General features: G+C 41.9%; 1 protein-coding gene across 5 annotated transcripts in view; it reads right to left on the reverse strand.

The window, feature by feature from the left end:
* Positions 1 to 3,737: 3,737 nt before the first annotated feature.
* LOC139712150 (uncharacterized) overlaps positions 3,738 to 13,873 on the reverse strand; it is a 40,689-nt gene continuing 30,553 nt past the window's right edge. For 4 of the 5 annotated variants that reach the window (XM_071623985.1, XM_071623982.1, XM_071623983.1 and 1 more), the window contains exon 4: positions 4,455 to 13,346. In XM_071623985.1, the coding sequence (XP_071480086.1) occupies positions 4,575 to 13,346 (8,772 nt within the window). In that variant the 3' untranslated portion in view covers positions 4,455 to 4,574. Of the gene's footprint in view, positions 4,074 to 4,454; positions 13,347 to 13,873 lie in introns of those variants that run through there. The other variant, XM_071623986.1, reaches the window with a different exon arrangement.

The raw sequence follows: 13,873 nt of genomic DNA on the forward strand, positions 1-13,873 counted from the left end.
AACTTTGCATACAGTGTAATATCCCTTGGAAATATCACACTTATTGTATACACATCTGTCATAGAAAATTTTACTTTTGATAAACAAAATCCTACATACTGTACATGGTGTAAATATTTTGTTGATAAATCACATACAATGGGTGTAGATTTGTTTGTGTTTTTGCTTACTTTGACTGGGAAAACAAAATTCTCGAAATGAAGTGAATCGATAAGTGAGTCTTCCTTCACGGTGGGAATCAGGAATAATGGCTTCAAGTGTTTAAAGGCACATGGTCCCGGTGGTTTAGTTGAATGCGTACGCGGACGCACGGCGCAAGTTTCCTATAGAGACCTATGCTATCGACTCCTCTTTAGCGCTTACGCTGTGACCCATTTCCCAGAGTCCAAAGTAGTCCGATCCACTGTAGTCAGTAGTCCGATCACAGTTCGGCTCATGATTCGGCTGTGGGGGATGACAGCTTTAGCAAACTTCTTTTGTGATGTCATATAAGAAGCACATAAGCCCGCTTCCTGGCATCAGTACAGACTGCATGATGCGCAGAGAAGACAACGAAGGCAACATTACCTAGCAACACCTACGCGCTTTACTCTTGATGACAGCTCAACTTCGCCAATCTTCGTATCATGCTAACGGTGATCGGCAGTATCATCCAACAGCGCCCTCTCACCCACCGGGACTATGCGCCTTTAAATGTAGTTCCTGGACTAGCATACACTGGAATGAGACAGAGATCATAACTCATTGACTACTGATGGCTTGGTCTGAGTCAACTACTCATCAGATTTGATGACCAAAATTAATTTTTAACTTCTTTCAACAGTACAGCCCGACATAAAGTCTTAAACGGCTATCAATAATCGTGTTTGCTTTCAAGGTAAAGGGTATATATATCATGTATGTCCTTTAATCCTCGTAATCATGTCCATGGTTGAGGTTCAATCTAATGTATTACCTTTACATCTTTTAAATAAAGATGACTGACCTTGTAAATTCTCCTTACAATTGACCAAAATGGACGCTACACATGGCAAGCTGATTTTGCTGTCAAAGACTGGGACTCAGGGCAGTTGAATTTCTTATATAGTTGGACACAGTATAAACAATGGCTATCATTCACATGTATAGGACAATGTCCAAAATCTATTTACAGTACAAGTCTTCTAGAAACATTCTAAAACTTACACTTTTCTCAACATACTGAGTCTTAATGATGTCTATGTACATCTAATAACATGCATGAGATTACACAAGAAGGATAGAATATGGAAGAATAAAATACAATGGTAGTGATGAGAATTACATGCAAACCTATCAGACAACAATTTCATAAACATTCTAAAAGGCATCATAAGTACACATTTATCAAGCAACCTGTGCGTCTCACTGTACTCGAGCTTCAAAATTTTCAAACATGTTACAGATAATGAGCATTCACTGCCAACATATTTCCCCCACCCATGAGAGAGAGTGGGATCTTAAGCCCTATGGCACAGAAATTACAAAACACTTGCTGTCAGAGTGAATAGAATACATAGAAAATACATGGCTACATGGCAAGAATTATTCATGGTGGTTTTAGCTTGCTATATTTATCAAAAAGTACTAAACACAAAGTAACAAATGTACTGGTATTAAAATTTGCACTTTAAAAAGATGACTACTGTACGATAAATGTGCATAAAATGATATTTTGCAACAAAACTTGCAGAAATTAGCTTGGGTTGCATAGTCAAATTGTACAATCAGATTATGACTTTAAACATGCATATACATGTATGAGTGCTTGTGGATGATGGATATAGCGCCAACTGCTGTAATCAAATAGTAATGTGATTTGAATCAATCACTGGAGTTTCAGTTGAATTCAATATGGCTGATATGTCACAGAATATTTGTGCTACATCATTTCTTTTTTCACATCTTGTCAATACACTTTTTGCTATAGATGAGTTGAAATGACATCTCTCCTTAAATTCAGTTTTGAACACACTCATATCATATTTTGGTGTCTTTTTATATATCAAACAGTCAAAACACAGATCATTAAACACCATGCCAGTCCAATAGGAGTGGGAAAAAATGTGTATATTTAAGTAGGTAGAAGAAAATATATTTATCGCTTGTATAAGCATATATCTTTTGTGTGCATGTGTGTGTATGTATTTAGTATTTTGTTGTTGTTGTTGTACTGCGATATATTTCACTGATGTTCTTCCTTTAATTCTGACTTCATTCAATTCTCACAGTAGTTGCTCTGTCAGGATTAAGTACATGTAGGATGACCATCAAAAACTTTGTAAAATATTATCATAGACATGAGATACTAGTAAGGTGAGATATGAAAAATGACAAAAATTAGAGTATGGAATGAAATTCATTCATGAGCACATTGAAAATGGCTACTGACACATGAATAATGTACACCATGCACAAAATGACACAAATGTGAGATTATAATATGATGTGACATGGATGACAACAAATGCATGCAAATCAGCATAGATGTATTAATTTCAAGTTGTAGCTTGGTATACTATGCTCTCATTATCAAGCTGATTTTTCATTAAACAGGATCCACAAATGATACTGTACAACCAATCCACAAGAACAATGAAGTCATAAAAATACAATGTTTCACCAAACAACTTCTTTGGAATAAAAAAATGGAAGAACACTTTAGAGAGGAATCTCCTTAGAAGACATTTACATGGTGATGAATAAATTATGCATCACCTTAGGCACTTACTATACAAGTATTGCTGCAGCATGCACATGGCCAACGTAATGCATGATATGAAGATAGTTTAGAGTTGGCTGGTTTAACACAACACTCGTTTTGGTCCCGGTGTCACATTGTCATACCATGCTCATAAACAGACAACATGGCCATCAATAATGGATGTCTGGTTGAGAAAACTTACGTATAATACATTTGAAAGAACAATTATCATATCCATTCTGACATGGTTATGGTGGCAAAACAGTTGGTTGTGTAAAAATCTTTGCTAGTCACCTGATGAATGATATTACTCTTTATGAACACAGTTACTCTTCCTTGCCTCTCACATTCTATGTGCATCACATCGAATCATAGTCTACAGACCTACAGCTCAGTTTTCAAGACATTGTAGGCAGATAGATTTACCTGTCAAACATTGTTCCACTATACCAGTTAGCACAGATCCTAGACACCAGACTACTGAAGCTTTTCAAATCAGTCAGCACTCTCTCATTCACACTGAAGCTGATGTATATACAGGCATGGAGTGACTCAGGCACATGAAAAGACAAAATCCAACATATGAGGTGATAGATAAAGACAGGCACAAAAACAATCACACACAACTGGTTAGACAATGGTACATGTATGAGATGAGAGCTTTAAATGCACAAAAGTTAATTTGATTTAATAAGAGAGAGACAAAAAATGGGAGTTACCCCATCCCTGTTCTTCATGGCAAAGCAAAAAGAGAAAAAAAAATGGTTGCAAAATGTTCTGTACAACTGCACAAATCACTTTAACACACAGCCACCTAAGATTTCTCAATCCAGCGCTACTGCAATGTCACTAGTAACAAGAAATAGGAAACATCTAATTGTGTAACCCTGTCAGCACTGTGCCAACTTACTGACACCTGAAAATAAATGACGAAAGGTAACTCATGGTTTGCATTGGATATCATCTATTGCAGAAATCTGTTCAGGGACAAAAATGCAAAAGTAAATGAGTGCAGTTCACTAGCGCTGGATTGATAGACTCAGGTCATTACCCTAGAAGGGTAGGTTAATCTCTTATGTTTTTTTGCTCTGCTGCTAGTTCATGGATTCCCCTGGATTCTCAGCTTGCTCCATGGGGCTTCATGCATCCATGCTTACTTGTATTTCACAAAGAGGGGAAAGTTACAACTTGGGTCTATACTACACAAAGCAACAAGAGCGACTTGGCACTTGAAATACCCTTTCAGCCAAACATCTTGGTCCGTGTTTCATGGCTGGGTGAATTCAGCCTACTTTGTCTGGCTTTAAGAATGTCCTCCAGCTGATCAATTTATAACTACTTTAACATGTAGCTGCAGAGAAAAGATAAAAACAAGAGGAAAAGAAAACAGGGATGGGGTAGGTGGAAAGAAACAGTATGGGATGATTTCATACACTGCATTCTTCTTACAGAGACAAACAGACAAAATGATCCAATTAACAAGGACCTACTTCACTTATATCATTAAAAATGATGTGAATGACGAAAAAAAAAACAATAACATTTTTGACAGAGTACTATTCAATGTAAAACTTCGAGAAATACTGTTTGATAGAAGAATAGTTCATATTCCAAATTCTGAGTCTGTCTATATACAGGAAATAATGTCATCTCTTTACATTCAAGAAAAATAAATTCTACATATCAAGAAAAATTAAGGTAAAGTGCTGTACCCATCCAGCTTTGGCTAGAATACAAATAATATTAGAAAAATAAAACAATGTACAAGAATCTAGAATGTGTCATTTATCTAGACATACTTTATTATGTCACCTAAATTACCCTCATCACAAGAAATAGTATCAGGTTAAGATTACTCTGGCCATGCCATACGGTGTCGTTTCTCATGACGTTGCCACTCCTCTGCTACTCTAAATGAATGATCACAGTATGCACATTCATACATGGGTAACCGACTAGCTACTGGACCAAAATTTGTAGACTTACTGCTCTGATTTTTCTTCCAGCCTTTGCGATCATCTGATGTCACACTTGCACTGCTGCCGCTAGACCCGTGACTGCCCGTCGAGAGACTCTTTCGACTGTTTTTGCGGACGATGACGTGAGATTTTGGCTTGTTTGTGTGTCTGTGGATCACAAGATGACGTTGCAGCGAGGCCTTGGTGAAGCAGGAAAAGATGCAGTGGCGACACTTGAAGGGGTACCTGTCAGTGTGGAGCTGGAGGTGACGCAGGGCATCCCTCCGGTTCATCAGCTTCAATGGACACATGTTGCAGAGAAAGGGATTCTTTACTGAGATGGCAGAGTCCTTGAGGTGCATCTCAGTGTGTTGCTTCATGTCATCTGCATCCCAGAAATGTGCGCCACACATCTTGCACATCAGCTTAGCACTTGCCTTCACTTTGTGCTTCTCCTGCACATGAGTATCCAGCTCCTCCTGGCTGGAAGCCTTAAAGAGACACTGCTCACAGTTGAAGAGCTCCCCGCTGTCATGGATCTGCATGTGGACTTTAAGTTGGTCTTTCCCTGTCAGGTAACCACATTGGGGGCACTGCGCTGTGGTGCACACATCACCCAATCCTTCTTTGGTTGGACCTCCAAAGTGATTTTGCATCAGATGTTTAGTAAGGTCATTTTGATCATTAGTCTGGTAAGTGCACAATTTACATGGATACTTGAGTACAACAGGCTCATCTGTACTAGGACTGGGCACATCCTCCTTTTCAGTTGCCTGTGTGGACTCTGATGACTCCCCCTGGCTGGAAGCTGAGTGGCCCTCATGATGATTGCCCTTTTTGTTCTTTTTCTTTTTATGAAAAGTCTGCTTATGAGACTTCAAAAGTTTACTGGTGTCAAATGTCATAGCACACACCTTGCACTTGTAGATCTTAGGTTCTGTATGAGTGGCAGAATGGAGTTCAAGCTCATGCACATCATCACAGGTAAACTCACACTGGGCACAGGTATGAAGAGGCTGCTGGTGACGTTTGGTATGGTGACGCTTCAAGTGGTGTTTGTATGCTGATGAGTAGTGGCACAGTTTGCACTGGTAGGGCTTTTGTTTCTCATGAATTGTAAGCACATGCCTGAGCATTAACCTCTTCTCTGGTGTCCGATAACTGCACTGGTGGCATGCCAAGGTGAGAAATTTTCTGTGCTTCTGCTCATGGCGCTCCATTGAGTCTTTGAAGTCTGTGGAGTACTGACACATTGAACATTTGTAAGTCCTAAACTTCTTTGGTGACTTAGCACCAACTTCATCACCTTCAGCGTTTACGGAAGGCGAGTCCCTTCCATTTGACGGCGGCAAGTCTGGTGATATGTCACTGTCTGTATCAAGTAGATCAGTTACAACGCTGTACTTGTTCTCCAGACTGGCAACATCAACATCAATTGCCCCAACAAGGCGTATGCTGTTCTTAACTTTCCTTGAGGGGGCAGGTTCCACTACTGGTGGTGGTGTTGGGTCATTCACAGGTTGCTCCTTTTCTTCTACTTGACAAACATCTGGCAGAGTTGTTGCTGAACTTTTCATTTGGATGATGACTGGAGGAAGTTGAGGAGGGTCCTTCATGGGAACTGGGCTGGGTTCTGGACTTGGGCTTGGGCTTGGACTTGGTGCCTTGTTAGATGTACTCCTGGAATTGATGCTCAAGTCAAGTACTTCATCACATGGGGAGTCAGGGATGTTGCTAACTGGTTTGACACTCAGATCCAGGGCTTCTGTCTGCTCCTCCACAACCCTGGTCAATGGCAGAGGTTCTGGGTTAACTTCTAGAAAACCTTGCTGAGGAAGTACTTCAGCTTTCCTTGAAACTCTTTTGGATTCATTCCTCCTCTCAGATATGCTGCTGAAGTTTGCAGAATGTAACACCATATGTGCCTGCAGGCCCTTGAGATTTACAAAAGAACGTTGACAGATGTGGCATGTTGCAACTGCCTTTGGGAATGGCCCTGTTGTCTTGGTTGCTGGCTTGGTTGGTGGTTTAGGTCTCACTGCCCTATCTCTCTTGGAAATCTGGCCATCATGAAGCTGACAATGCAATTGGTAGTCCTTCTCTGAATAGGTGGCATATCCACACTGGAGGCATGTGTATGCCAAGTGGTTATGCTCAGCGAGGTGACTCATCAAGAAATTGTAATGTAGAAATGTTGAATGGCATGTGTTGCACACATACCGTGTCTGACCATCTATTGTTTCCACATGATAGAGCATTTCATTGAATGGAGTCTGACTTATAGTCTTGGCTGAGGGGACAGATGATGGAATACTGCTCCTTGCAGAATTTGGCAATGTCCCTGCAAATGGAAGTGAAGTTTGCTGATTGTGACTTGGTGGAAAATTTGGGGAGGGTGGTGGGGTGACCACTTTGTTGAATGTGCTTGGTCGAACTGTTGCCATGGCTTGTGGTTTGGCTGGGTGACTGCGCCCCAAGGGGTGAGAAGACATATGCAGTGGACCACTTTGTGCAGAGGGCTTGACTTTCTTTTTAAAGTGCACTTCCTTGCAGTGAAGAACTGCACTCTCCTGGGAGCTGAAGTAAGAGTGGCATAGCAGACATCTATGGAGCATCTGCTGAAGTAATGGTTCCATTTGCATTGTGATGAATTTGCTTGGGTCAGGAGGTGGGGGAGCCACAGAAACCTTCTCTGCTGTCAGGGGTGGAGAGATGGGCATATTCTTTGTTGCCATAGGCATTTGGTAGGCCACATCTTGTCCTTGGAAGTGTGGTACAAGTTTCTTTGATCCAGATAAAGGCCTCTGCAGCTGACTGTGAGTATACATAGGTGCAAATGGAGCTCCTGATGATGTGGCATTCATGCTCATTGCTTTGTCAGTCATTTGAGGTCCCTGTGGAACCTGCTGCATTGCTAATATGTTGTCAAAGACTACAGGTTCATCACCCATATCTAGAATCCAGTCATCACTTAGACGGAAGTCTGGTTTTCCCCTTTTCCTCAGTGTGTATTTTCCTTTGGTCTTCAAGGGGGAAATTTTGATGGGAGAATGACCAACTCTGCCATGTGTCTTCATGTGACCACAAAGCTGCACCTTCATTCGGAAGCTCTTGCCACACAACTCACAAGTAAATGGTAGATCTGTTTGATCTGTTCCCGTTTTGGACTGGGAGCCACTCACTGAAGAGGCACTAGGTGCTGACACCTGAGATTGTCGGGGTCTACTTCTCACATTCATCATGCACAGCCTCTGCTTCCAACCCTTGTGCAGTTTGTTCAGATGGTATATCAGCAGAGCAAGCCGCTTGAATCGCCTGCCACAAACATCACACTTGTGAGGATGGGTCTTGTTGACTGCTTCTGGTTCACCACTGAAGGCACCTGCCTCTGCAGCCTCCTTTTGTTGGATCATGAGACGATACTGGAATTTGCCACCGTGAGCCTGGCTTATGTGCACCCGGAACTGACGGAATGAATAAAATGAAAAGCCACAAAGGTCACAGGGGTATACCTTGCGCGGAAGACAGCCTGTCACTTGCGTTGGCTTTGATGTGGGTGCAATACCTGGCACAGATTCACTATCATTCATTGTAACTGGCAAAGCAGAGTTGACAGAAGGTGGATATACGCCGACATGTGTTTTCATGTGCTGGGTAAGTTGTTCATACTGCCCATACTGTGCACTGCATACATCACACTTGAAGGACTCATCTCCTTGGCTATTCACTTCCGGGTAATTGTCTGCTCCTGGAGGCATGTCATTACACACCTCTGATTCTTGACAGGCTTCAGCTTCAGCATAAGGCATCTCACTCAATGTTGCAGTGTTAACAGTTTTGTTAGATAGATGATCATCATTCTGTCCTGGCATCTGGTCATAACAGGTGCTTGCAATATTTCCAGCATCCATGCATTCCTCATGGTGTTCCTGGTGTCTGACCACATGACTAATTTCTTGGCCAGTGTTAGTCTGTGATGGAAGAGGAGTTGACAATCTTGTGAGTAAGCCTTTGGTGTGTGACTTCATGTGGCCTCCCAGCTGAGTTTTCTTCATGACCTTATCACAGATCTTGCACGGAGCATACTGATCTTGAGAGAACACATCTGAAGCAGGAGCTGTATCATTAAGTGAAGAAACTGTCTCATCTTCATTAGTGAAGCTGTAAATGCTCTCCTCATAGTCTGTTTCACCACCTTGCAATTGTGCTGTTTTCATCTCACGAGAAGATGTATTGGTTTCATCAACAGACATTGTAAGAGATTTCTGCAGATTTGCACATGTTTGTTCTGCACATGTGTCCTCTGGTGCTGTGTCTTCTTCTGGTAGCTCACACATCTGTTGTATATCATGGAGTTTTCTATGACTAGCCAGCTGGCGTCGACTCTTAAAGGCTTTGGGACAATCTGGGCAATCATGAAGGCGCTGCATGGTGGCTGCATCAATTTTCAGTAGAAGACGTGGTCGATTACTAGAATCATTCTGCCGTATCTCACATGCCTTTGAAGGTGAATCCTTGTCTCCACTCTGTTCAGACACACTTTCAATGTTGTTTGTACAATTCTGCTTCTGAGACTCAGTGGATAATGTCTCATCATCAGTGCTGGAATATGCCATGTTTTGACCTTCATTTCCTTCTCTGCTTTCTTCTTGTAGCTCATGCTCTTCTGAGAGAGTTTCCTTTGTCTCTTGAGTGGTATTTTCTTCTACAGGCCGAATTGCTTGACGATTCTCTGCTGATTTTGTGATAAAGGTACTAGCATGGGCTCCAGTACTCTTTCTATGCATCTTTAAATGATTGACAAACCTGTGGTTTGATGTAAACTTCTTTGGACATTCAGTACAATTATAGACAAAATGAAGCACTGGCACAGCATCCACAGACTCTGAATCATCCACTTTGTTATCACTCAGTGTGATGTTGTGTTCAAGCTTGTCATCTTCTGATGGGACCTCTGGTAGTGATGCTGTAATGTCTCTTTGGTTTGCATATTCAACATGGTCCATAATGGTGGGCACTTTTGGTTTGTGAATTCGAGAGTGAAGAACAAGTTTCTGCCTTCTATTAAATGCCTTGGTGCAGCTGTCACATTTGAAATCAAGCTTCTCAGTGTGATCTTCTCTTCTTGTCCCATGATTAGTCTGTTGCTCTTCTGTACAAGTTGTAATCTCTTGTCTGACCTTGGACACTTTTGATGACTGAGAAAGCCGATTAATGACTGCATTAAGAACATCGCCCTTCTTTGGAGGTGCAAGAACAGTTCCTGCATCAACATGAGCTGTGTTCCCAAGCTTATGCAATTGCTCAACATCTCTGACATCTTCCTGGGTAGGGTCTTTACCATTGGTTACTTGCCCTTGCAGAGTCATGTCTATTTTGTCAGGAGCCTTCTGCTGGAGATTACTGAACACTCCAGTTCCTTGGTAGCTTCCCGCACTTATCTTGTCAATAACATAAACATTGTCACTGCTCTTAAGGGTTTCTGTCAATGTTGGTTTACTCTCGTCACTGTCTTGACTCTCACACTGATCCTCAGAATTGGTAATCTTGCTTCTCATTCCAAAGCCATATGTCTGCTTCATCCATTCTTTGCTGCACCTCTTGTTATGGCGACCAAGCAGATGCTGATGAAACATATTGTCACTATCAAATTCCTTTTTGCACACAAAGCATGTATTTCCAACTCCAGGACTTGTAACTTTTGGTAGGTGCATATCAGGTGTCCCATTTTGAGAGGAACCCCCCATAGAGGAACTTCGTGGAGAATCACATGTCTTGGTGGCTCCTATCACTTGATTCTCATCGGACATCTCTTCCACATCTTTGTCACTCTTGAAATGAATGCCGCGCTGATCAGCAGGTAGTTCTGCAAGGTCAAAGATGTTAATATCATGGCTTCTCATATGACTGCACAGCTGGCGCTCACTTCTGTAAGACATTTTGCACAAGTGGCATGTGTACGGGCGGCCAATGAAGCGTTGTTTCTTTGGGTCCCAGCCAGTCTTCAGATGTCTACCAAGGTAAGCCATTTCCTTTCTTGATCTAGCATGCTTCCTGAATGAAGGAATTGTACGATGCATAGCTCCATCGTGGCTGAGCCTTGACTGAACCCTACTCTTAGCACCTTGTGGTTTCTGACCTTTAGGTAACCGCAGAATTTTCTTTTGCATTTTTGGAGGACGACCCCTTCGTTTGATCGCTGGTAATGGATTTGCTGTCTTACTCTGCTGTGTCAAAGTTTGTGGAGAATCATCTTGAGCTCCCTCTTTTTCTTCGATGGTCTCAACATTCACAGGATTCAATTTGACACTACATTTCTGCTGTATCACATTTTCTGGCCTCATTGCAACATCCAGGGAAGTGACATTTTTTAGTTTGTTTGAAGTCAGTCTGATTTTTCGCCTTTCTTTTTCGAAATTGTTTGACAGATTGTAGCCTACAACCATTTTGCCATGAACGCACCTAATAAGGGTATTTTCTCCACGCTTTGGACGTCCCCTCCCTCGCTTTTTGAACACTTCACAAAACTTGCATCCATCTACCTTTTCTTCAGTAAAGGATTTGCCTTCTTCAGCAATAGTGGAGTGTACCTTGAATAAATGCTTCCTCACTCTATGTCTTGTGGCAAATACCAAATAGCAGTGACTACATTTAAACACCTTGCCTTGCATTTGGTACTTCAGAGATGTGCAAAGCTTCTTGGGTTTTCCCTGAATCACATCTGGTTTCCTGTTGGCTTCTGGGTGGTTCTCTGCAGTTGCATGAATTATTCCACTTTCTTCAGGAATGACACTTTGTGATGCAAAGGAGGTACCAAATAGCGAGTTGTCCTGTTGCATTGTATCCTCTCCTGTCCTATCCTGTCCCTCAAGTGACTGAGGGACCCCTTTCACTCTTGGTGGCCTTCCAACTTGATGAAGATCATTTGCAAGCTTCCACTTTGAAGAATGAACACCCTTGTGCCCATTCAGTTGCCTGAAAGTTGGGAATGCTTTCAAACACGTCTCACATTTGTATGCTTGCTTTTTCATTCCATGCTCACTTTTGTCTGTTGATGATGAACAGTCACCACAAGTTTCAGAGTTCTCTGTGATTACACTTCCTAATCTTTTTACACCTTTGCTCCTGGGATGGACCTCTCTGGTGTGAGACATCATGTGACCTCGAAGTTTAAGCTCTGTAGCAAAGACCTTGGAACAGACTTCACACTGATGTACAGCAGACTCAAACATTCTGCTAGGTCCCTTCTTCCAGTGTTGACGTCTTTTCCAATGTTGTTTCTTCTTGTTCTTGTGAACTAGCATGTGTCCTCTCAACTTCAAAGATGTTCCAAACACCTTCTGACAGAGATTGCAGGTGACTGCACCATCAACACTTTTTGATGGCTTTTGGAGAGTTTCCTCATGAACAGTTTCAGTCTTAGAGTCATACTTTCTGGCATCATAAGCATGTTGTCTGGAACTCTGGAAAGTAGAAGGTGCTCTCTTGCCCAGAGAAGAAGATTCAGATCCAGTGTGTGAACTTTCTTTCTGCCATCTCCCTGGTAGCAAGTTTACTGGATCATGAATATGCCATCGCAGATGCCCTCTCAACTGATTCCTGTTTTTGAAGGTACGATGACAATGGGGACATGGAACAGTCACTGTAGGTACATGGAGACTATTTGATTTTGACTTAGAGGGTGAAAATGTTGGTGGTATGTAGTCTGTTTTGCCTGACATTGTAGAGGTAATCTCTGCATTGAGTCCTCCATTCTCCGGTAGTTTATTGCAGAGATTTTCAACTTTCTTGTAACAAGGAATTTGTGATGGCACATTAAAGTCCTTGCTACTGGAATTCCAATCGTCTGAAACTAGGTCATCTCTTCCACATGGTTGCATGGTGTTTCGGGGGGCCAGGTCTGTTACAGCTGACTCAATAACATCAGGGTCATGTCTTGGGGGTGAGGAACCAACAACAGGTGTTTCTGCAAGAATAATCGGTGGCTCAGGAGAGCGGCTACCTTCGCTGCTTACCTCAAATGGTGACATGTGAGAACTGCGTGTCATGTCGTAAGTGCTCATAATGTCCAGGCTTGGCATATTACTGAAGGACTCACAGAAGCTGAGGCCAAAGGGTGACTTTCTCTTGGATGAATCAGCCTGATCTGCAGGGCCCTTGGTAGGCAATTTCTGACTGTCCTGCACAGGTTGGAGTCCAAGATACTGCATAAGTGTTGAGCGTTCTTTGCTACTTTCACTGATCTCTATAGAAGGCACAACACACTGTTTAACATCAGGAGCTTGACTCGAAGTTTTTGGTAAGTCTGGAATGACACTCTTATTCTCCTGTGATTCAACAAGTTCCCCTAATTGGCTGTTGTCACATGAAGCATCAGATGTCTGAATATTGTTGTTGACTGAGTCTTCAACTTTCAAAAGTTTACTGGTAGAATCATTGATTGCATCATCTGTTACAGGAAGACTACATGTGGAAGCACCTTGGGTCATCTGGGATGGACTTAAAGAAGTTTGCTGATTTTCTCCTTCTTCCTGATGAATACTGGAAGGCTGGTCTGAAGGAAGACTGAATTCCTCCCCGGAATGCATGACCATCTCTTGCTGCTGTCCTGACTCAGGAAGACAACTTGATCTCATGCTTTCTCCCGGTGGTAAAGGCACCTCATCCTATAATGAAGAGACATACAGAGACAATAAATGAAACAGTGATTATAAGAACTTATCCACCACCATCACAATTTTCACCACTGACACTGTTTTGAAAACACCACTACAAGATCCTATTCAGCAGAAATAGATGACAGTTACAAGGTATTTGAAATTTGCTTACAAATGGAACTTCATATCAAAAAGTCTGATAGACCAATACATGCTTTAATGTATGAGGTTTAAAAATGTGTCTTCTTTGGCTCATGACTGGGAAAAGGGCAGGTTACAGAGATGAGAAGCGTTTAACATGTACCCTAATAGACAACACTCCTTTGGAAGTGAGCAAACTCCTCAGAGCCAATTACCACAGGTGATGATTCTCCTTTTAGATCAACTTGATGAAGTGATGCAAATCATACATGAGAAGTTATAAGTTGAGCATATCCAAGCTTTTAAGTATTGACAGTCATTCTCCCATGTGTGAGTGATAATAACATGTGGCCACACTAGAATGAAGTACACAAGTAATACTATTAAGTAGAGAA

Source organism: Diadema antillarum, unplaced genomic scaffold (assembly GCF_040938485.1).
Source record: "Diadema antillarum isolate AM-2024a unplaced genomic scaffold, OU_Dant_1.0 seq00001765_RagTag, whole genome shotgun sequence".
In the NCBI taxonomy this organism is placed as follows: domain Eukaryota; kingdom Metazoa; phylum Echinodermata; class Echinoidea; order Diadematoida; family Diadematidae; genus Diadema; species Diadema antillarum.